General features: G+C 43.3%; 1 protein-coding gene across 2 annotated transcripts in view; it reads right to left on the reverse strand.

Moving 5' to 3' along the window:
* The window catches only part of LOXHD1 (lipoxygenase homology PLAT domains 1), a 315,277-nt gene that overhangs the window by 121,021 nt on the left and 169,283 nt on the right, over nt 1-24,973 (reverse strand). The window contains exons 19-24 of one of the 2 annotated variants that reach the window (XM_075128349.1): nt 22,470-22,624; nt 17,738-17,898; nt 11,150-11,226; nt 10,123-10,319; nt 9,524-9,716; nt 7,545-7,705 (exon numbers count right to left, since the gene is read on the reverse strand). In XM_075128349.1, coding sequence (XP_074984450.1) covers nt 7,545-7,705; nt 9,524-9,716; nt 10,123-10,319; nt 11,150-11,226; nt 17,738-17,898; nt 22,470-22,624 — 944 coding nt within the window. Of the gene's footprint in view, nt 1-7,544; nt 7,706-9,523; nt 9,717-10,122; nt 10,320-11,149; nt 11,227-17,737; nt 17,899-22,469; nt 22,625-24,973 lie in introns of those variants that run through there. The other variant, XM_075128350.1, reaches the window with a different exon arrangement.

Raw genomic sequence — 24,973 nt, forward strand, 5'->3', positions numbered from 1 at the left:
AGCTGGATTGATTGTTCTTTTTCACTTCCTGTTCTAAATTACTGTGTAGTGCTCTTCCACCAAACATCATGTAAACTGACCGAGTGACTTGCACAAGGTCACACAGAACATCTGTGGCAGAGACACCCAAACTAAGGTCTACTGGGTACCAGTCCTGCCTCTCCTGCTTTCACCAACATTGTAGCTGTGCCTTTGTTAAATTACTGGGCTGACTATTGTATTAATCTCTAACAGTCTGCAAGCTTCTTGGGATGTGGACCTTGCACTATGGGGTTTTTTTTGGGGGGGCGGGGGTGTTAGGTGATCAGTAAAATGCTGTATATACATATGGTGTTCCTTAAATAAATATTAGCAATGCAGTATGGTAAGCCAGTCAAAGTGGAAGACCGTTCTCGTGGCGAGGACATTGAACTAGCACTCAAGAGATGTGATTTCAATTCCTACCTCTGCCACACATTTCCTGTGTGACCTTGGGCAAGTAATTTAATCTATCTGTGCCTCAGTTCCCCATAACACTTCCTTACCTCACAGGGGTGCTGCGATGGTAATCTCCATTAAGATTGTACCATCCTCAGACACTACAGTGATAGAGGCTATACAGGGAGGAGTAGGAGTAGATCTTTTGAGCCAGTAAAGCAGATATGAAGAATGGGCACCTCATTGTTTTAGACTATTTGCCCAAATTATTTAGTAACTTGCTCCACTAGAATGGGGTTTCTCAACCTGTGTGTTGTGACCCAAAATCGGGTCGCCAGATTGTGTCAATGCCTTGCAGGGCTGGCTGGGCTCAGCTCCCACTCCAGATGTTGCGACCTGGTGCAAGGGGTCACAGCACTGCTCAGGTTTGGCACAGCCACCCCTTTGTCATGAAGACGGGGGCCAATCAGGACAAATTTGAGCAAATGGCATTGGGATCTCCTGTGCCAAATCGTAATTCCCCTCACACAAATTTGGCCTGGCTGGGCCCCCTGTCAGGAAGAGTGGGCCAAATCTGAACAGAGTTGCAACTGCAGTGGTCATAACACCCAATGTGGGAAGCTGAACCCGGTGGGACAGAGTGGTTGGTGTCTGTTTGCGTTGGATGCAGCAGGTCACTCTGGGATAAACGGGGTGGGGGGGCCCCCTGCTGAACTCCCATTTCCTTCCTTACTACACTGCCAGGACCCCAATTTCCCCATTTCACCTCCAGGCCCCCAAATTCCCTCCAATTCACTTTCTGTCCCCCATGGGCCATATGGGGGAGCTGTATTTTGGGGGGGGGTCTTGGTTTGCCAATCCTCCCCCCAGTGGCCTGCGGAGTTCACATCTGGTTGATCATATCTCAAATGTTAGCTCCAAACTCTGCCACCCCTGGATGAACCCCTGCCAGGAGGTAGGAGGGTATTGGATCTGGGGTGTCTTGGGGATCTCTGGGTTACGACAGGCCATCAAGGTTTATAAATAGGTCGTGAGCCCAAAAAGTTTGAGAACCGCTGCATTAAAAAGTGCTTCTCAGCATGGTGGCCCCATAACCAATTACACTTTTAGTTTTGGTGGGTTTTTGTGTTGATATGTAGTTTATATACTCGGAACCCTGTGACTATTTTCTTTTTCAGGCTTTAATTTGGCATTTTAGCATAGAAGGCTTCAGCCTAGAAGCATTTTTATCAGATTAAAACAATAATCAATTGTAAAAGGGATGTTTATCAGGAAACTGAAATTGATCCACCTATCCCAGCACAGAGAAAAGTATCTCTCTTTTCCCAGCTCATGTGCATTCAGCATTCCCTGTCTGTAGCTGATAGCATTGTCTCATTAACATGTAGTTCATACGGTCTTATTCTTTCCCATATCTTCCTGTAAATATTAATATTGGGAAAGATAGAGATCCTTAATCTCCTAATGCTTCAAACTTCTACCTTGTGTACTTGGAAAACTGCAGAAATTGGGTAACACATGTGACAAAGTTCCTGCTCTACCTTGGTGGGTCTTGTGCTTATTGGCGGATTTGCTCACCTTGGAGCTTCACGGCAGCCCTCACCTTGGCCGTTTTTCTGAACTTACAGTCCAGGTCGACTCCTCCTGTGTCTGACCAGGAGTTGGGAGGATTTGGGGGGAACCTGGGCCCACCCTCTACTCCGGGGTCCAGCCCAGGGCCCTGTGGAATGCAGCTGTCTAGAGTGCCTCCTGGAACAGCTGTGCGACAGCTACACCTCCCTGGGCTACTTCTCCATGGCCTCCTCCCAACACCTTCTTTATCCTCACCATAGGACCTTCCTCCTGGTGTCTGATAATGCTTGTACACCACAGTCCTCCAACAGTATGCCTTCTCACTCTCATCTCCTAGTGCCTCTTGCTCCCAGCTCCTTACACACACACCACAAACTGAAGTGAGCTCCTTTTTAAAACCCAGGTGCCCTGATTAGCCTGCCGTAATTGATTCTAGCAGCTTCTTGATTGGCTGCAGGTGTTCTAATCAGCCTGTCTTAATTGTCTCCAGAAGGTTCCTGATTGTTCTGGAACCTTCCCTGTTACCTTACCCAGGGAAAAGGGACCTACTTAGCCTGGGGCTAATATATCTGCCTTCTATTACTCTCCTATTGCCATCTGGCCCGACCCTGTCACACACATTAAACTTAAGGTTTCCAAATTGTGTAAGCATTTAATAGAAAACAATCATGGCTATGTAAATAGAGTGATTTACGTAGAAGATTGATAAAAATCTGTAAGATTTAATATGTCAGGAGAAGATCATTTACTTTAGAAACAGATGAATGTACAGCTGGTATTTGAAATGTTATAACAAATTATATATGCAGTGTTGTTGTAGCTGTGTTGGTCCCAGGATATTAGAGAGACAAGGTGGGTGAGGTAATATCTTTTATAGGACCAACTTCTGCTGCTGAGAGACAAGCTTTTGAGCTTAAACAGAGTTCTTCTTCAGGTCTGGGGAATGAACTCAGAATATCACAGCTAAATACAAGGTGGAGCAGAATGTTTAGCTTAAGTAGTTAACCCTAGAAATATGTTAACCTGAAGAAGAACCCTGTATAGCTCAAAAGCTTGGCTCTCTCACCAGCAAAAGTTGGTCTTATAAAAGATATTACCTCATCACCCTTGTCTCTATAACAAATGATAAGTGTTTATAAAGTGCTGGTCATTCAAGGATCTCGAGACACTCAAAAGAGTTGTCCCTGTTTTGCAGATGAAGAAACGGAGGCTGAGAGAGGTTAACAGAGCTGTACAAACACACAAAGCAAGGCAGTGGCAGACCCCAGAAAGGAATGCATATCTCTGTCTCACGGGGGCAGTATGACCTAGTGGATAGAACACTGGACTCAGACCCAGGAGACCTGGGTTCTATTTCTGGCTATGCCTCTGGGTGACCGAATGAAATCACTTTATCCTCTCTGCGCAGGGCTGTCCTTACCCATACGCAAAGTACGCAGCTGCATAGGGCACCAAATTTCCTGGTGCCCTGCGCAGCTGCGTGCTGCTCCAGCCCTTGCTCCGGCTCTTGCCCAGGGCCCCCGCCCCTGCTCCGACCCAGCCCCGCCCCTACTCCCCTGAGTTCTGCAGCCGGGCTGGGCCTGCACTCACCAGCAGCGGGAGTGCAGCAACCCAGCCTCAGCCGCGCTGCTGGTGAGTGCAGGAGGTGGTTCTCCCCTTCCCCCCCAAGCCAGCCCTGCCCCCCTGTGGAGGCCTGGGCCCTGCCCCCCCCCGGCTCCCCACAGAGGCCTCCAGCCCACTGGCCTGCCGCCCCCCCCACGGGGGGGGGGGCTGCGTATGGCCCCAGAATTGCTAGGGATGGCCCTGTCTCTGTGCCTACATCTCCCCATCTGTAAAATGGGGATGACACCAACCTTTATAAAGTGCTCTGAGATTCATAGATATTAAGGTCAGAAGGGACCATTATGATCATCTAGTCTGACCTCCTGCACAATGCAGGCCACAGAATCTCACCCACCCACTCCTGCGATAAACCTCTCATCTATGTCTGAGCTATTGAAGTCCTCAAATCATGGTTTAAAGACTTCAAGGTGCAGAGAATCCTCCAGCAAGTGACCCGTGCCCCATGCTACAGAGGAAGGTGAAAAACCCCCAGGGCCTCTGCCAATCTGCCCTGGAGGAAAATTCCTTCCCGACCCCAAATATGGCGATCAGCTGAACCCTGAGCATATGGGCAAGTTTCACCAGCCAGATACTACAGAAAATTCTTTCCTGGGTAACTCAGATCCCACCCCATCTAATATCCCATCACAGGCCATTGGGTCTATTTACCATGAATAGTTAAAGATCAATTAATTACCAAAATCATGTTATCCCATCATACCACCTCCTCCATAAACTTATTGAGTTTAATCTTGAAGCCAGATAGGTCTTTTGCCCCCACTGCTTCCCTTGGAAGGCTATTCCAGAACTTCACTCCTCTGACGATTAGAAACCTTCGTCTAATTTCAAGTCTAAACTTCCCAATGACCAGTTTATATCCATTTGTTCTTGTGTCCACATTGGTACTGAGCTTAAATAATTCCTCTTCCTCTCCGGTATTTATCCCTCTGATATATTTATAGAGAGCAATCATATCTCCCCTCAACCTTCTTTTAGATAGGCTAAACAAGCCAAACTCCTTGAGTCTCCTCTCATAAGACAAGTTTTCCATTCCTCGGATCATCCGAGTAGCCCTTCACTGTACCTGTTCCAGTTTGAATTCACCCTTCTTAAACATGGGAGACCAGAACTGCACACAGTATTCCAGGTGAGGTCTCACCAGTGCCTTGTATAACGGTACTAAAACCTCCTTATCTCTACTGGAAATACCTCTCCTGAAGCATCCCAAGCCTGCATTAGCTTTTTTCAGGGCCACATCACATTGGCAGCTCATAGTCATCCTGTGGTCAACCAATACTCCAAGGTCCTTCTCCTCCTCCGTTACTTCTAATTGATGCGTCCCCAGCGTATAACTAAAATTCTTGTTAATCCCTAAATGCATGACCTCACACTTCTCACTATTAAATTTCATCCTATTACTATTACTCCAGTTTACAAGGTCATCCAGATCCTCCTGTATGATATCCCGGTCCTTCTCTAAATTGGAAATACCTCCCAGCTTTGTATCATCCGCAAACTTTATTAGCAAACTCCCACTTTTTGTGCCAAAGTCAGTAATAAAAAGGTTAAATAAGATTGGTCCCAAAACCGATCTCTGAGGAACTCCACTGGTAACCTCCCTCCAGCCTGACAGTTCACCTTTCAGTATGACCCGCTGTAGTCTCCCTTTAACCAGTTCCTTATCCACCTTTCAATTTTCATATTGATCCCCATCTTTTCCAATTTAACTAATAATTCCCCATGTGGCACGGTATCAAATGCCTTACTGAAATCTAGGTAAATTAGATCCACTGCATTTCCTTTGTCTAAAAAATCTGTTACTTTCTCAAAGAAGGAGCTCAGGTTGGTTTGGCACGATCTATCTTTTGTAAAAGCATGTTGTATTTTGTCCCATTTACCATTGACTTCAATGTCCTTAACTACTTTCTCCTTTAAAATTTTTTCCAAGACCTTGCATACTACAGATGTCAAACTAACAGGCCTGTAGTTACCTGGATCACCTTTTTTCCCCTTTCTTAAAAACAGGAACTATGTTAGCAATTCTCCAGTCATACGGTACAACCCCTGAGTTGACAGATTCATTAAAAAGTCTTGCTCATGGGCTTGCAATTTCATGTGCCAATTCCTTTAATATTCTTGGGTGAAGATTATCTGGGCCCCCCGATTTAGTCCCATTAAGCTGTTCGAGTTTCGCTTCTACCTCAGATATGGTAATATCTATCTCCATATCCTCATTCCCATTTGTCATGCTACCATTATTCCTAAGATCCTCTTTAGCCTTATTAAAGACTGAGGCAAAGTATATTGGGCCATGCCTAGATTATCCTTGACCTCCACTCCATCCTCAGTGTTTAGCAGTCCCACTTCTTCTTTCTTTGTTTTCTTCTTCTTTATATGGCTATAGAACCTTTTACTATTGGTTTTAATTCCCTTTGCAAGGTCCAACTCTACTTGACTTTTAGCCTTTCTCACTTTATCCCTACATGTACAAGGCATAATGTGACAATGGTAAAGAATCACTGAACAAGTCAGTTTCTTAACAGGGAACGTTATTAGAACAAAGGAAACATTTTATCCCTCACTCTCCTTCACGATAGGACTTGTGCCTAGACCCTGCCACACCTATCCCTCCCTTCTGCCCAGTTTTCTTCAGTAGACTTAAAGAAACAGCACACACATCGGCCTATTCCTGACCATGCTGCTTCCCGCTTATGAGAGGTGTGACGAAGTCATTAATTATCCATCTCATTCAAGCTAGACCCTGGACTTCCCAAGTGTTCTTATTTACTTCCTTTAAAAAGTGTTAGGTAGGGGAACCCAGGCTACCCACTCCACTGGGTTCCAGCTCAGGGCCCTGAACCCAGGCAGGCAGAATCAGTCCTCAACAATTCCCCTGTTGAGCTCCTTCCTTCCTCTCTTGATTCTGTAGGCTTCTGCAGCCTGTGCCTCTGATCTGCCCTTCTTTGGGTTGTTGTCACCCGGGGGAGGCTTCTCATCAGCTTGCTGGCAGGACCTTCTTTCTCTAACCACCTTGCTCCATTGGCAGCTGCCCCACCCCTCAGCCCTTTTATTCTCCCAGGTGCTGTCAGGCAGCCAATCAGCATTGGCCGGCAGTTCCTGCACTAACTCCTTGGTTGCTAGGCCCAGGCTGACTGAGACCCAGAGGTTAGGGCACTTGCCTAGTACTCAGATGGCCCAGGTTCAATTCTCTTCTCCACTAGACTTACCATGTGGCCTTAGCAAGTCACTTAGTCTCTCTGTGCCTCAGTTCTCCCTCTGCAAGTAGGGATAATAGCACTGCCCTTCCAAACCCTGGTGGGAGGTGTCAAGGAAGAATACAATAGAGACACCATAAGGTGCTCAGATACTATGGTAGGAGGGTACTGTTAGCACCTTCAACAGATAAAGTACAGAAGAGCATACGATGCACCCCTTAAAAACAGCATGCTTCCTGGGATGACATGGCTCTGTACCCCCCTAACACTATTAGCACAATCTGAGTACACTTTCCTATGAAACGAAGAGTAGTAATTCCAGTAGCAACGATTGGCAGAGTTGAGCCAATCATGTGTATCTCTATCGCAAGTGCCATGTGTGATTAATGGCACATTCCAAAGTAAGCATGACAATATGTCATGCATGCTTTTTCGATTAAATACAAAAGCTTAATTGAAACTTAAGGGAGAATGCCACTAGATCAAGGCCAAAAATATAGGTTTACAAATGTTTTGCAAAGCTAAAATGAATACTTTTTTTCTTCTACGGTGCCTGCATCCTAAATACTAGTGCATGGAAACCTGAAAGGGAGACTAGTCTATTTTTCATGAAGTACAAAAGCCAGTCGAGCAGAAAGGTTGAAAAGTGAACATGCTTTGCCATTTTGTTAAAAGTACATTATTTTGGTTCTCATTTCTTTCCCTTCAGATAAACAGTAAAGGCTGCCTTCATCATACCTTAAAAATATCGGTTGCTCCCCTCTCAAAGTTGTTTGACCTGCTTTTCAAGGTGATCAACTCACTTTTGCCAGTCTCACCATAAAGCTGCATGAAGACATTTGCATTGGTGCCTGCTGCCCGCACGTCCCCCGTAACTATAGACACCTCATAATTTACCACTATTCCAAAAGAAAAAATAAATGTAATGGAGGAATTAATACACAAAGCTCCTTAGTTTAATTCTGGGGTGGGTTTGCTAATGGTGAAGTGCATAGAATTGCTTTGAGATGAAAATTAATTATTGTCTATAATACACAAAGGATATTTTTTACCATGTATAAAACAATGCATGGCTCCACAGCCAGTGCCTATCTCAAGGGTACCTCCCAGAAATGGCTCTGACACATTCTGCTTTGGTAAAACCACCTGCAAAATGTGTCTAATAATACGGCTTTAAAAATCTGCAGCTCTCCAAACTCAAGCTAAACATTATTATTTGTCTGATGTTCTAATTTTACAAGTAGCCAAACTCAGTACAGAGATCAGTCTGAATGATCTAGTGGATACAATATGGGCATGTCTATGCTGCAGCTGGGTGCGTGCCTCTCCAGGTAGAAAAATTCACACTAGCTCTATTCAGCTCGCAGGCTAAAAGTAGCAGTATGAATGCTGCAGCCTGGATCAGCTGCATGAGCTCAGACCTACGGGGTCCAGGCGACCTTGGACTCAGGCTTGCACTCCTCAACATCCACACTGGGATTTTTAGCCCACTAGTTCCAAAGGAACTAGTGCAAGTCTGTCTACCCAGGATGGGAGGCTTGTTCCCAGCTGCAACATAGACATACCCCAAATGTATACCACTCACAGACTTCCCATATAGACTCTTGGCAAGTCATTCAGAAACTCTGTTGCTCTTACCCCACCTGGAAAATGGACCTATATACATTTCCCTGAAGGGGAATACTTTGGTTGAGAATGCAAGAGGAGTTATTTTACCAGATCCTGAATTTCCTTTCATGCAAGAAAAATAGTCTGGCCTGGTCCAGTAGCGGATGATAAAAATATTCTCCATCAGACCACTGGCTTGTCAGGTCAAGTGAATTTCTCAACTCAAAGTTAGAGGGGTACTAATAGGGCCTTAAAAATTGAACCTCATTGCCACATTAACTATGGAGAGGTTAGAACCTCTCCATCATACAGGAGCAAGCAGGGAGCTACATGGAGCAGTGGGGAAATGCACCACGTTTTTCCTCCTTGGGACATGAGGTCAACTTTTAATCTTGGTTCTCAATGAAAATTAATGTACTGATGTCAGTCAAAACCAGAATGGATCTTCATCCGTATCTATCATAAAACTTCTCTCCTCAAGAGAGACTAGGGACTGGAAATTCAGATGCTGTTGCAAGTCAAGACTGTAATGAACTGGAAGAGCCGTGTGAGGATGCTGCTCTGGAAGAGCATGGTAGCTGCAGGTCAGCAGTGAGAGGCCTTGATGTCGCAGCAAGGGAAACCCAGTGTCTGACTGCACTGATCCTGGCCATAGCCTAGGTTCTTCCTAGAATCTCAGAAGTCAGATATGGAGGAGACCGATTACATCATCATCTCAGCAATAACCCTGTCAATGCAAGAATAAACCCGAGAGTGTTTTTTTCTTGTGGTTTTTTTTTTCATTTTTTCTCATCTGATTGTAAATGACCACAGCAACAGGGCTTTATCATTCACTTTCACAAACAGTGTGCTGCTACCACTGCCTATCATGCCGACCAATATTGCATCATCGTTTCCTTGTCCATATGTCTGTATCCATTTGTTATCTCTTGTCTTATACATAGATTGTAAGCTCACTGGGGCAGAGACTGTCTTTTCTGGGTTTGTACAGCACCTAGCACAATGGGGTCCTGATTCATCCCAAGGCCTTTTAGGCACTACAATAATACAGATAATTATTATTAATATTAATATTAATAACAATAACAACGAATGCTTTGCTCTCTCACATTTCTCAATGGACACAATCTCACTTGGGTAGAGCTCCACCTCCACCTTCCCATCAGCCTCGTCTTTGTCAAGCCACCGGTTGCATGGGAACATGTGCTGCCTTCCATGGACAGGAACTGTGATCTGGACACTAGCCAGGAACCAACCAGATCGGAGCCCTGCATTATCATGTCCAATCAGAAGTCGGTTGATCTTGAAAAGAAAAAGCAAAAAGGGGCGAGGGGAACAAGGAAGGCATTTACTTAATAAAATAAAAATCTACTTCCCACGTATGTTCTGTTCTTTCACTGTGTGCATGCAAACCTTTTCTATATGTATCAGCTTGTGAACATACAATGTTCCCTTAAACATGCAATTTGGACAGTTAGGTAGCCAGAGAGCCACACTGCCCATGGAAACATTGCCTTACATGTGCAGACACCATGGTATCTATGAAAAATCCCTAGTTGCAATTGTAGCAGCCTATTTGAAAATGTGGTTTGTAACATTTTGTCCAAAGGTCAGATTCTCTTTCAGTGCAGCAGTTCCCTTAGTACTGTGCTGATTAGTACACAAATCACTTGCATATAATACTGACCCACTTGTAATGAAGTCTTACCTTTCCAATATCCAGTGTCTCTAAAATAAACTCATCCACTCGCCCACGTTCAAAGTAATTGCCTAGGTCATTATCAGAAACTAACAGAGGCTCCTTGCTGGTGTTTGCCTTGTCACCATACAGTTTGATAAAAACTTTAGAATCTGAGCTGGCTCCAGGAACATCTCCTGTCTTCACACTGATGTGATAGCTGACATCTAAAGAGATATTAATGTACACAACACAGACACATGATGCACTGCCAAAGTTCATCCTGAATCACTGAAGCTTGCTGCAAACTAGAATAGAACACAAGCATGAATGAGAGAGGCTTGGAAACATTTGCATCAGAGTCTTGCCCAGAGGAGCAGACTGGAAGGAGCTCATAAACCTATGAGATGTGTTCACCAGCTGTACAAGTGGTGAAAAACATAACAGATATACAAATGGACTGAGAATGTCTGATGACAGACCCACAGGGTTAGATTACCACCAAAACACAAAAAAGTAAGCTTTTTAGAAACTGAAGTAGCCTTTATCTACTTTTGTGCCTACAGTTTGATTTTAGCCATTTTTTTTTGCACGCAAAATAATTACTAAGAGCTATGTTCTTGTTCTCATTTAGCAATGTTTTAGGAAATTACACTCTTGATGCCTTAAAATCCTGATAAGGGAGGGTTGTCATCTTTGTCTTGTGTTTTTTTTTGTTTGTTTGTTTTTTTGGATTGGCTGAAATTCAGTGTTATTCAATGGAATTCACCCTGCACAGGAGACAAATGTTTAAGGATCCAATTTCTAGTCACACAAAACAAGCCATTCTTAAAATGTTTTAAAAATTCTTTCCATTACACAAAAATGTAGCGGTCATCCTCTTGTATGCAAATTAATCCCATTCATAAACTATGATTTAAAGATCAGAGATTTCCCCCCATATGGCCCAGCACACATTTCTTAGATGTTATTGGTATAAATATTGTAGTTTTCCTGTTAATTTAAACATAAATAAATAGCCCAACCCAAAGCCTTCTTCATCCCAGACCAAACTCACTTTTCAGGATCGGTGAATCCCCAGCCGGTACTAACTCTCGAACAATCTGACCATCATCCTCATTTTTGTCAAGCCATCTGGTTTGCAAATAGAAGTAAGTTATCTCCTAATATTTACCACATTCAGGGTTTTAAAGGTCCAGACAGATACAGTATGTAACAAAAAGTAACACTGCGTAGATAAAGTGACATTTTTAGGTGGCTATCCATCTGTGAAGAAGACGAGACCTAGTTAACATGAGTGTGATCTAACCCTGCAGCAGTCACACATTAGTCTAAATTCACCAACAGCTAATATTTTCAAAAGGTCCATCTTCCATTTGCAACACAGGTAGAGGTGCATCTATTGTGACTCGCATTTGCATTTACATAGAAGGTGTAAATTCAGCAGATACAAATCACTCCTGCAAACAGGCTGGGCCTTTTGCAAATCTTGCCCATTATCCAGAAATTCTTATTGTCTTTTATTCTGACAATAATATCAGATATGGCTATTGACATCTTTTCTTATGACTGCCGATTCCTTTATCTTTTCATCCTACGCTTTCTATGGGTAACCAGGAAACCAGACAAGAGCTGAATTATATTTTTGGACCTTGCCTCTCGATTTCAGAGCTGGATGTGCTGTGGAAGTAGCATGCTTCACCCTGGAGTGCTAACACAGGAGGGAGGGAGGAATATATTCGCATCACAACATTCATGTAACAGCAAATCATTAGGCTAATTAGAGAGAGAGAACTGGCACAAACAGAACTGTGGACTGAACAAGTGCAGCGCAGAAGCAAGGCAAGTTTCCCCACACTGTCCTCTGTCAATGTACTCCATCCTTACCCATTACACAAAGGGAGAGGGCAGTTCAGTTTCCATCATATTCAATCTTCAGCTTTGCTGCTGAGACTGCTATTACAAGGAAGCCAATGAGAGCGGATGAGGCGGTGGTTTTAGAATGTGGACAAATATCAACCAACAATTAGAATGAGACCATCTTTTCCTTTCTCATAGGCCAAACACTCATCAAGCTGTAACACCTTCAAAGTCACTACCATCTGGATTTGAATGGTGATCTAGAGGTGAAGGGATCCAGAGCCAATGATCAATCCCCTGAGCTACCAACTCCCTTTCCCACCAGTTTTGCTAGTTTTTTTTTTTAATTTGTCAGGTTCTAATTTCCTCCATCTGAAAAAAAAAAAAGAGTTAGAATCTCCTTTCTGCACCCACCCCTGCACACAGAAATAATATCAGCACAGGTGCTATGTGGAAGAAACAGCAGTTTGCAGGAACACCAAACACGAAGCAGAACTCAGAGTTGGCAACAGCCCCAGGAATATTCTGTAGCCCAGAATTAATAAGGGGAACATGAAATAGCCACCAGGATTTTGCAGCAAGACTAAGTGCCCGGCAGCATGCAGAAGAGAGACACATGTAATGCCATTCCCCCCACCCCAGTCTCCCCACTAATCTTTTGTTGGTTGTCGGGTATGTAATCTACCCAGTATTCTTCCCTTTCACTCTGTAAAACATGTGGCCATGTGTGTTGGAGAGGTTTAGCGGTAATTATATCAGCATGAAGAAATATCAGTTTAACACTGTGGTAGGTTATCAGGTGCAATGTTTGCCCTTGTTGGTGAGTGAGATGGACTGTAGGGATATAGAAGCACAGCTATCTGTGTTGAAGAATGAGAGATTGATGTAAAGAATTGGAGCCAAGTGTGGAGTGTATGGAGGACACATGAAGAGCGTACCAGAACATGTGTCTTACGGAAGGAAGTCTTTGTATTAGTCGTTGGTTTGGGGTTTTTTTACCTGTTGCAACTGATCCTTAGTACCTGTGTGTTGTGTAGTCCTTGATGTTGATTCAGTGGTCCCACTCTTGGACAGGTATCCAACAACTAGGGAATTAAGTCATCACAAAAGTCAAGATGCCTCTGCATACATGGAACTTAAATGGGATGCCCCCAGAAAACAGAACTTAATTTCTGCCCACCCCATGATCCTCTCAATTCAGAATGCCCTTCAGAAAGAGAGAAGCCCCTGGGATAGCTGACTTTATGCCAGCTGCTTTTTGTGCTAATCTAGCATCAGTCATCTTGGAAGCTGCTTCCTCTGTTGCTGGTGTATATGTGGTTGTTTTTGTATCCTTCACTGTTGCTGGTGCAATCGCCCAATATGGAGTGAATCCAAGGACACCTCCTGAGCCAAGGTGAAAGAATCAAAATGTCTTCCACAAGAAACAGAACTTTGGGTGCAGAAGGGAAAATATTAACTGCTTCCCTGGTGGAGAAGGGAGTGCCGCAAGGGAATTCATGAAGAAAGACTGCTCTGGAGAAGAGCTTTGCTCTTTGCCGGGGGCTACTGATGAAGAGGCAAGGAAGAGTTTAAATCAGGTGTGGAAAGCTTGCTACAGGCTGGTGAAAGAAAGATGGGGATAGACCACCAACAGAAATGACTTAAGGCAGCTACCATTGCCCAATCTTGTGTTAACCAAAAGACTAGCAGGCTGTGGCAAGGACACCGTCTCCTCAAGCAGCGCAAGATGAAGACGTGTGAATAATGATAGATGAGTGATTTTGATTTGCAACACATTCTTGTTTCTCCTTTTTCCCGCACAATGTGCTATTCAAATGTTGTTCCACTGGTGTCACAATGGAACGCCATAAAGCACTTGTATCTACATATTTGTTCCTTGTACAGCAAGCTCAAGGTACCTCCCATGCCCAGCAGCAAGGTTTGCAAAAATTCGGAGGGACAAAAGAACTCTATGTATAATGAACAAGGTTTAGAATGATGTCAACTAGGTTATATATAAACACATGACATTAATGGATCAAACACATTCTAAACACATCAGGCCATTTAAAATAGCATTCATTCGACCTAACAGCCAAAGTACTTCTTGTACAAAGTGCTTGTAGAAGCATTTGGTTTGCAATGTAAAATCATCAATAATCCCTAGGTAGTTTACATACATCTGTCTACATATTTCTAACACACACATACCTCAGTCTGGTACCACTCTGAGCTACACACACTATCAGGCTAAAATGATGTTCTGTAATCCCATATTGCACAAATATTTACAAAACACACAATGATGTGAAAACCACAAGAAGTTCAGAGATTCGGGTCAGGTTTGGACACTTATCCAAAGCTTATCACAAATATTCAGATTTCTTGGGTCTGCAAAGCTCAGCTAGAAATATCAAGCCATATTCCCAGCCAGTATAAAATCACTTCAACAGTGGTATAATGATTTACACCAGCTGAGGATGTGGCCTAACATGAGATTGGGCTGTCTTTGATTTCCATTTCATTTCTGCCTGGGATATTATGAAAGCAGCCTCTTTTACTGAATGTCAGCTCCTCCGCTTCTGTCCTTGCACAAAGCCCCAAAGTGAAAATGAAAAATAAAAAACTTAAGCTTTGATCCTCAAAATAGGTGTGGTTCTAGGTTTGGGTGGGAAAGGTGGTTCTTATTTGATTCAGCCCTTTCATTTATCCTTTTTATTGTGAGCACTATTTATGTTTATAGCACCCAAACTGTAAAGTACTTATAATATACAGATGGCTTCAGTCATTGCACTGAACGGTTCAGTGATTCACTTTGAAAAAATCTGAATTATTCTAATGTCAGAAAGTCATAAAAGATTTCAAGGCATCTGAACGATGAGCTAGCACTCTGTAAAGAACACTCAGATATTAGAGAGACAAGGTGGGTGAGGTAATATCTTTTATTGGACCAACTTCTGTTGGTGTGAGAGTCACACTTTTGAGCTTACGCAGAGCTCTTGGAAATGTACTTCAAAGGAGCATTTTTAATGCACTGACTCTGAGAATAACTCTGAGCCATTACATTTTCTTTACAGCAACTATTTTGGTAGTTTAAAGCACAGGACTGGGAGACATTACTCCGGGATTCTAGTCCTGGCTCTGCCACAAACTCACTGTTAATCCATTTAGTTTCTCTGTACCTCACTTTGCTAATACTCCTTGTAGGACTGTTGTGATTTAATTAGTGGATGTTCCTCCAGTGCTACATAAATGCTTATTGTTAAAAGCTTTTAAATTAATAAAAATCTTAGCCACGTGTTTATACACGTAAATGAGAAGAACAAAACAGACTTCAGTGTGTTACATGGAAAGGAAATCCATGTTGGTGTCCTTGCGGCATCAGACATCATGAGAGCTGTGTAACCAGCACCCCACAATGGAAGTATTTCCTATATCTTAGTGCATCCAGATCGGCGGGAGAAGGTTTAGCATCTTCTGCACCAGTATAATCTGTTCCTGTTGGAAGAAGGTATTTGTGCTCTGGCTCTGCTGGATCACAGCAGAAGCAGCTGAGCTCAGAGCATGTCCCTGGACCAGTCCTAAATAACAGGACACAGCAGAAAAAAAAATTATTTCCCCTGGACTTTGTCAATGTGCTATAGGTAACAATTGAACATGATAAGGCCACAGAAGAGAAGGGTGATGGGTACAACAACATATCCACCAGCTGGCAACAGATTGACTGAGACAGATGCTCTCCCTGGCCTTTCTGAACTGTAGTCTCTACCTCTCATTACCACTTGCTTGCCTTGGCTCATTAAGAAAGGGCTGCTCCTCCTAGCCAGGTTTCTAGAAGTATCTGTATCCTGGAGGAGCAGGCCTCTCTGAATGATATCCAGAGCAGCAAGGGAATTGGAGGTATCCCTGGCCAGCAGGAATGGAAGCATCCAAACGCTGCTGGTCATGGACAAGTTTATTCATTCCTATGGAGGATGCAGTGGGTGAGCACCTTTGCCTTCAGATACTTCCAGCCTCCACGACAACTGTAGACAGTCATTCTGCTCCACTTTCTCATGATCCTGCAGAAGACGCAGGCACCAGAGGCAGTGGTAGGAACAGTACTCCATTTACTCCCACTCTGTTGGTCATGTGACCATTTCCATCTGAGAGGAACAGATAATGGTGGCACAAGGACAGCAAAACAACCCATGTGAGTGACAATGGTCTCACTTGGACAACAGATCATGGAAAACACAAGAAGAACAGAATCCAGTGATTCATGGTGCGAAGGCTGAATGTGCAAGCTGGATAGTCTACAGTCAGGTCTTAATTTGCAGCCTCTTGTTTATGGTTGTTGTTTTTAACGGTCAATGAAAACTTTTCTTCCACAACTGGATGGTGTGCCAAGTGCTTTAGCGTAACCTTACTAGAACAGGATCTTCATCCCAAGGGGATGAAGGCCATTAATTAAGTGGCTTCAGTCATGAGGTTATTCAGAAGTAGCCATTAATGTGAGCTAGATGTATCACATGGCTAGACTTGTGAAGATCTCTGAAGATATCAGCATAACAGTTCTCAATGTGGACATTTCATGTCCAAATCAATGCCTGTCTGGTTACTATATTGTGAGTTAACTTATTAAATGGGTATTAAAAAGTGGTAACATCATAACATGATGGGTTTATTTTGTGGTTAAGGGGGCTATAATTTGGAAACTTGCCCAATTTTTGCAATGAACATGTCGCATCTCATGTCAAATTCTACATCACTGGCAAGTTGGCTCTGCTCTCTGTTATGTGATGTGGCTTTAGTAATTCAGTGGGCCTCATTCTGAGCTCACATTGTTTTACACTGACTTCAGGGGAGTAATTGCCGGTTATACCAACATGAGATTAGAATCAGACTCAGTGGCTTTACCTTTGTTGGCAATTTGAGAATAATCATATTAGTATATAAAATTCTACCAGTCCTGTGGGAAGAGCATGCCTTATATTTTTAAAAACAGGAATTCATTGTTATTCCGTGGAATTCACCCTGCAAAGCATGAAATCCTCTGCAAAGAAAGGTGGGATTTGAAGGACCCAGGACTCTGTGTTGAAGCTGTGTCTGCAATGTTTTCACCTAGCTATTGATTATTTGCACTCTCCACACTGAGGCAGATACTGGCTAGCACTTGTGTGTGGGATGTGAAAATGAGTGCTAGCTATAGCTTCTCCAAGGGAAGCTTCATACCTTCTTTCCAGCCACTTATTGTCTTGAGGAAAGAGAAGAATACATTTGTAACTTGCCTGGGTGGCAGAGTCACGGGCCCTTTTCTCTTCGATTCCCACCTGCCCTTGGGCAATCTGCACTTCCGTTCCAGTGGTGAGTTTTAATGACAGCATCTTATCGATTTTGCATACTCCCAACAAGAGATTAGCATGCCGCAGCTCTCAGGATCATGGGACATGCATATGGGGGCAGAAGAAGGCCCCCCATCTGCAACAAAAGTAGGAGGCTGCAGAAGCAATGCGAATGTTCCTGCAGGAGGAGGTTGCATTGACATTGGATTCATCACCAGAAGGTTGCATTTTGTCTCTGGGAAATCCTCAGCCCCATTGGCTGTAAAGTTTATTCTTCAGATTGCTGCCTATTTAGTAGGAGAGGGCCATATTATACTTAATCTCCCAATCCACACATTTTGCTTTCAGGCCAAGCAAAAAAATTATCTGGCAGGATTTAGATGAGCTCAGAAGAGTCCAAGCCTGAACGGTAATCAGGCTCTTGGAAGTGTGACAGATCAGTAAATACAGGCATCATTTGAGAGCATCATTTCCAGTACCTGTGGCATGGGAATTCCACAGCCTGACTTTCTGGCTGCCCTTCTTCCCTCACTATCACTTTGTCAAGGTACCAGCCACTGCTTCCTCCTTTGCCGTCATGCCCTATCCTCACCCTCCTCACCTGCTTCAGAGTCACTGCTTCAATGTAGAACTCATCAGCCTTTGACAGAGAGAAAAAGAAACAAGATTAGGGAATATTGCTCCTAAGAAACAAAACGAAACACAAGCATTTATTACTGTGATCAAACCAATCCCAGAGCTGCAGGATGGAGAAGATCCCTCAGAAGCAGGTGAATGCATTAAGTTCAAGTTAATTTACCAAAGAATGAACCGGAACATCTGTGCTAGACTCATAGGGTGGGATTGATAAAGCAACGGCAACCAGAGCTTTTGGGTGCTTACTCCTACCCATAGTCTCATACCTCCCCCTAGTAGGGAGGAAGGATGGTCCAGTTCTAAGGGTGTTGGCCTGGGATCTGGGAAACCCAAGTTCAGTTCTCTGCTCTGCCTCAGACTTCCTGGGGAGCTAGGGTACAGTATGAGCAGGATTTCTAAAACAGAAACTCTGTGTGCCTGAGTTCTCCAACTATAAATGGAGGTGGCACTTCCTCACCCCAGGGGGGCACTATGAGGATAAATACATGTAAAGATTGTGATGTGTTCAGGTACTCCAGTAATGGGGCCATATAAGTACCTTAGACAGACATATACACAGAGAGGACCACTGTAGTTTACCATGCTCCTGATGCAATCACAAGGGCCCCTTGCTTTAATGCCTGGTTAGGCAGGAGAAAATTGGAGGGAACATAGTGCTGTTGTGCATTTGTCTCTTCTCTCCACAGAAAGCACAAATTTGCTGCTGGTGGCGGCCTGTCTTTGTTAATGTCCAGATAGAGGGTTAGGAGGGTGACAAATTTTCCCAACCAAGAAAGAGTATTACAAAAATATCAGCCACTACTTTCAAAATATGTTTTAAAAGATTTCAGCAAAACTGTCCTTTCAAAAAAAGGCAGCAAAAACATACTACTGAACTTTTAAGTGTTAAAAATAATGGGTGTGCTTGCGTGAGCAAAAATTACGTACATAAGAAAGAGTCACAGGATCAGACTCACAAATACCTATTCACTGATCAAAACCTAGCAGGTTTGACCTAACTTAATGAAGTTGGCTATACTGGACCTGATTCTAAGCTCACTTACCATACACTGGTGTAAATAAATGAGCATTTACCATACTCTGGTATAAATTAAGTCAATGAAATTACATCAGTGCAACCCGCTAATGTATAAAAAACTAAATTGGTTTAACCCTTGCTTACATCAGTTTAGCTTGCATCGGTAAACTACCTGCTTAAGCGAAACTAATATAAGATAGGGTTAAACTGGATTAAGTGCATCTTGATTAGAGGTTTGCACTTTTTTATTTTTACTTATTTTTGTTTTTTATTTATTTTTAATTTTTAATTGATTGATTAGTTGATTAAATTTATTTAAACTATTGCATTTTTTTGAATGGACATTTTCTGTTTGGTCAGAGTTAAGCCCTGTATATTTTTCTGTTTCACTCACCAGCTTTCAGTTCACTCTGCCAAAAGAACAATTATTCTTTAATGCATCCCAGGTTAGTTTATATAGTCTGGCTGCTATTACAGTATGAGCAGGATTTCTAAAATTTATTTTTGCTATTATCCACTATTTATTTCATGCACATTGCCATACAACTCATTCTTATAAGTCAGAAACTAGTTATTATCTGTGCTTAAAATATGTTTCTGGCGGAAATGAACTATGATGATTATGATTTTGGAACATCACAGAAACAGGCTTCCAAACTAACAGAAAAATGAGACTTGCTTGGCTATCATTTGGTAAGAGGTAACTTTTCCTCCAGTTTAAAAATTGTTACTTTGTAGACTGGAATAAATCATCCCATATTTTTAAAGTTCCTCTTACATTTTGGGCCTACTTTTCAAAACTGGGCCTATAAATAGTGTCTGAAAAAATATGTATGTGCATACATTACACTTGCAAAATGCACATTTGCATGAGTAAATATGCAGTTGAATACACAGTTTTCAAGCACAGCTATGCATCCTGCCATGCAAATACCAACTGTGTGCACAACTACAGGTTTTGTAGACACAATAAGGGCTCAGTTCTGCATCCTGGGAGCCCCCAAAACTCCCTGTGACTTCTAAGAATTTCAGTGGGAGTTTGGAAGCTCTAGAAATGTAAAATCAGGTCCCATCTGTGAATGTATATTTTGCAGGAACAATGTAAATGGCCAGTTTTGAAAATCTCACCTTTCCTATTCACATTTTCTTGCCACTTAAAATTTTTAATTAAAAATGACTTAAAAAAATCCACACACAAATGGCAAATTTGAATGATTCTCTGATCAGATTCTCAAATTCTTCCCTTAGAGATGCATGCCTGGCTTTTAACAGCTTAAACTGAAAACCAGAAATCCAAAGTGTCAGGCACAATTGAATGCATATTAAGTAGGTTGACCCCATGGGTCAGATCAGTGCATTATTTGCTTGTTAATGATGCAGTGGCCTTACCTACTAGTAAGCCTTTCTATTATTCCATGCTTTGCACAGAAGCAGTGCACAGTCTCCATCCCTGGCCCTGGCCCTCCAGGGAGGACAGAAAAACACACGATATTCTGACAAGAAAATAACTGCATGAAAATGACATGAAAATTTGGTGTGGCAATGCGAGTGGGGTGGAAATGAGAATAAAACATACAGAAGAAACATTTTATTGAAGAAATAAGGTGCAAATGTGAACAGGAAAGGTAATTAACCATTGGAACAACTTACCATGTGGTGGATTCTCCATCATGGGCAACTTTTAAACCAAGATGGGTTTTTCTAAAAGATCTGTTCTAGTTGAAACAGTAATTAATTCAGGGAAGTTCTACAACCTGTGTTACCCAGAAGGTCAGGCTAGATTATCGCAAATGGTCCCTTCTGGTTTTATAATGAATTTCTGATTTTTACCTGCAACATTCTGCTCTTCCCTCCCCTGCCCAAATATCCTGCTCTCCCCAACCTCAGATCATGGGGGAAGTCTGTCTTTCATTGTTGGAGGACTGATGAGTTTCCTAGAGTTTCTCCTCTCCCGGAAACCATCACAACAGTCAACATTCAGCCTAGAGACCAAAACGAGAGTTGCTTCATTACAGGATGCTATGAAAGTGCTCACCGCAGTCTTCCATTTGTGTGTGTGGGTCTTTGTCCAGCTAGCTGAAAGACAAGGGGCATTGCCCCTTTAAGGACTCTCTATAATGGGTGAGGAGGTAGGGAAAAGCTTACAGGGATGGACAGGAAGAGTAGGAAGCAGTTGGGGCCAGGTCAGAAGAAGGTAACTGCTCTGCCCTTCCTGCTGACCAGAAGAATGGAGGCCAGGGGTATTTATATCCCATGCAACCTTGGGGAGGCCCTCTTTTAACTTCATTGGACTCACATAGGAAAAGGACTGGGCCCTCTCTTGACCCGCTGTGGGCATTACGCTCATTGCCCTTTTCCTTGAGGCACTGGGAAGGAATTTTCTCCTTACTGATGGATTGGCCAAGGCAAGTTGGGTTTTCTCACCTTCCTCACAGCAGGTCTGAGACCATGTGAGAGGGAGCAAGGGCGGGGGCGGGGGTGCAACTAATACCACTTAGTCTGTAAAAGTTGTGGTGGATGTCCAATGCAGATACTCAGTACGGAAGGGACCATGGTGATTGGATAAAATGGATTGGAAAAGGAGATGATGAAAAGTGTCCCTTAAGGAAGCTGAGTAAGAGGGGCTTGGAGTTCCTGTGTCTCATAAAGTGGGGAGCTTGACCCACTCTCCTTTTATAGTGCCCTTACCCTTCTTATGAGAAGAGGGAGGCGGGGTCCCAGCAGCAGAATAGCTGGGACTTAGTTGGGGATCATGTGGAAATGATTAAGGAAAGGATGATGACCTGCACTGTACAATTGGTTACCAGGTACTCCCAGACATTTAAAGTGAATAAAATTACCGCCTAATGACATCACATCCATTGCCTCCTGTCTTTCTTCTGGTGTGTATGATAATGACAATGTGTATGATAATTGGGGTGGGCCATTTCCAGCGCAGATCCAGGGTTTGGCAGGAGCGTCTGGGGAGGGGGGGGATTGGGAGAAAACAAGGGGAAATAGGTTACCTTGGAGTGGGGTGGGGGGAGGTATTTTTTCATGCTTTGTGTGTATATAAAAAGATCTTCTACACTTTCCAAGGTATGCATCCGATGCAGTGAGCTGTAGCTCACGAAAGCTTATGCTCAAATAAATTGGTTAGTCTCTAAGGTGCCACAAGTACTCCTTTTCTTTCTTCTGGTGTGGCCAGACAATGCACATCCAGACATTGTCAAGCAAAGGACACTCCTCCCTCTCACCATCCTCCTCACCAAACCCTCTCTCCACTCAAAACGTATCAGGACACCTCTGCCATGCACATGATTTCCACTAACCCCCATTGTCCCAAGAAGTATCAGTGCCAAGCTTGCAGCTGAATCTCCTGAGGTTGCAGCTGCTCCTATGCCTCAGTGCAACATGTAGCTCCTGTGATATCAAGATAGTATCGGCAATGTTTTAAAACAGTCCTAGGAACTACATTCCCCCAACCCAATTCCCAAAGGAGCTCAGTTAGTTGCCAACTGTCGCACTTTTTAAGCAGCATGCTCAGACAGGCTTACGGGGCCACGGGGCCAACTTACACTGCCTTTCTCAAATTTATTCATGGTGTTTATGCTGTTACAGAGGATACGTTCCCCCGTATCTCCCTGGTCCCCAATGAGATTGACAAAGACGTTGGCGTCTGTCCCGCTTCCGCTTACTGTCCCAGTGCAAACGGTTACCCGGTACTTTATCACTGTGAAGACACAAATTAATAAAGCAACTTCAGAATGCAACTTATTGTAACTGAAATTTATTTCATTTTCCATAATTAATTCCAAACATTCTGATTCACAGCTCAAACTTTCACTAGGTAATTTTGCTAATGTATTGGCTTTTACTTTACTAATGCCACAAGTCAGTACATTGTTACAGACAAAAGGAGAAAAACCCAGAGTATAAACACCAACTCTGGTTCCCCTTTCTTGCACATTACCAAAGAATTCAGAAGGGAAAGTTGGTTGCAAACTTGAGAAAGAGCTTTAGGGCGAAGAGACATCAAACCCACCAATAAACAGACCGATATGTTTTAGAAAGAGAGAGTCCAGCCTTAGGCTTCCTTCCTATTTTTCCCCATTCTTTGCAAGCTAGCCAACCAGCTACAGGAGTAACCTGTAAGCACTCGAGAAGATACATGTGAGCTAGTTAGAGCCAGATACCAGTAACGACAGATTTTCAGAACTAAACAAAGAGAGGTGCAAACAAACTCACTCACCTGTATGCAGCACAATTGCTACTGAGCTACATGAAGCTCAGCACCTTGCAAGAGTTTGAAAAGTCATCAATTCTTACAACAATCCCTGTGAGGCAGGTAGATATCATCATCCCCACTGAAAGGTAATAAAGGGGCAAAGCAGCCCATCCTGTGCAGCTGTACAGGAGACTAAGGGACTTAAGGCACCCACTTACTTCCCTGCCTTGGATACCCGATCATGGGTAGAAGCACAGAGATAGATATAGCCTCTGCAGAGCTGTGATGCCCTCTGCCGTACACATGGGCAGGATGGGGTGGGGAGTGGGCAGAGCCTTGACCCTGGCCACCAGTGTGCACACTAGCGTAGCTACACTGGCATGCTGAGAGACGTGCAGGCCGGGTGCAGGTTACATGCCCCACCACAGTCAGGCAAAGACGGAATGGTACATTATGAACCTCAAAGTCACAGACTGCTTCCTGCACTGCTTCTGGGGCAGCACCCTTGCTTAAACTATGATTTAGCCTGGTTGCAGTTCAGGGTGAGCTACCCCTTTGTCCTCTCTTCTCTATCGGTACCTCCTTCAAGTGCCAGGTCGACGCCTGCATTTCTCTCAATGTGGAATGCCGTGATTCATCTCACTTTTAGACTGGATCATCAGGTTCTACCATCCTATTTACCAACCGCATTACCTCAGCAAGTCCAAATGGCTTTGGCCCCTGCAACAGCCTCCTCTCCAGGGGCTGTGACCAGTGTGAAAATGCTGAGGCAAAGAACAGCTTGTTCCAAACAAAACATTATTAAATAGCAAAACACTTTATTAATGCAGTTAAGGTTGCCGGGTGATAGCTTATGCCCCTCTGGAATGTCAAGTTCAGCAAAACTCTCACTTCTGAAAACCAGAAAATACAGAGTTAATGTAAACACCCATGTAACCTTAACTCTGCCCCATGGAGCTGGCAATAGCTACTGGGAATTATCTGCATCTACTCCAGCTGCATTCACTGTGTTAGGTGTAGCTGTATTAAATGGTGGAGAAATAAGTTAGAGCAGTTTGGAAGAGCTATGATTGGTATGAGGAGACCTGGGGCTGAGTTCCCCCTCTGTGTTATCAAAGGAAAGAGGTGCATGTGTACCTTGAGGTTCCAGTCTTTGTCATTTCAGTACAGAATTGTGTAGCTCGTGCCAGTAGCAGGGCACTGAGGTGTTCTTGCCATGGGTATTGTCCTTAGCAAGGTGGGATATGAGAGCAGTTCATGGATTTAATGGTTGGTATAGGAAAGTATAGGTTATGGTGGTGTCTTGTGTAACAGTGTGAAGGGGTCGTAAAAGGGCTTGAAGTGATTGTTACATTTTCTAAGTGTGGTCACCTGTCAGGCAAGCAGGCTCAGTGTTTGAGCACAACACAAGTGCTGGTAGCACCTGTCCATTAGAGTGAAAAGGCAGAGTGGGAGCGTGTGTGTGTGTCTGTGTGTGTGTGTGTTATGGGAGTACTGGCACATCGCTCAAAGAGGGCATAGTTAAGGTTACATGGGCATTTACCTTAACTATTTATTTCCTGGTTTTCAGAGTTTGACTTTTGCTGAACTCGACCTTCTGAAACAGCATGAGCTATCGCCTAACAAGCTTAACTCTGTGTTAACAATTTTTTTTGCCATTTAATAACACTATATTTTGAACAAGCTACTCACTGCATTTTATGTCATTTCATTCCCCAGTTTTTTAAATAAAAAGAGAAATGTTCATTGTAGGAGTTAGTGGTCTTTTAGACAGTTGTAGTTCTCTCCTAGGTTTGCAGTTGTTATATTATTTTGGCTAGGTAATAATCATGAGACCTAGCTTTTATATAGTGC

The sequence above is a fragment of the Caretta caretta genome, chromosome 5, assembly GCF_965140235.1.
Source record: "Caretta caretta isolate rCarCar2 chromosome 5, rCarCar1.hap1, whole genome shotgun sequence".
Lineage (NCBI taxonomy): Eukaryota > Metazoa > Chordata > Testudines > Cheloniidae > Caretta > Caretta caretta.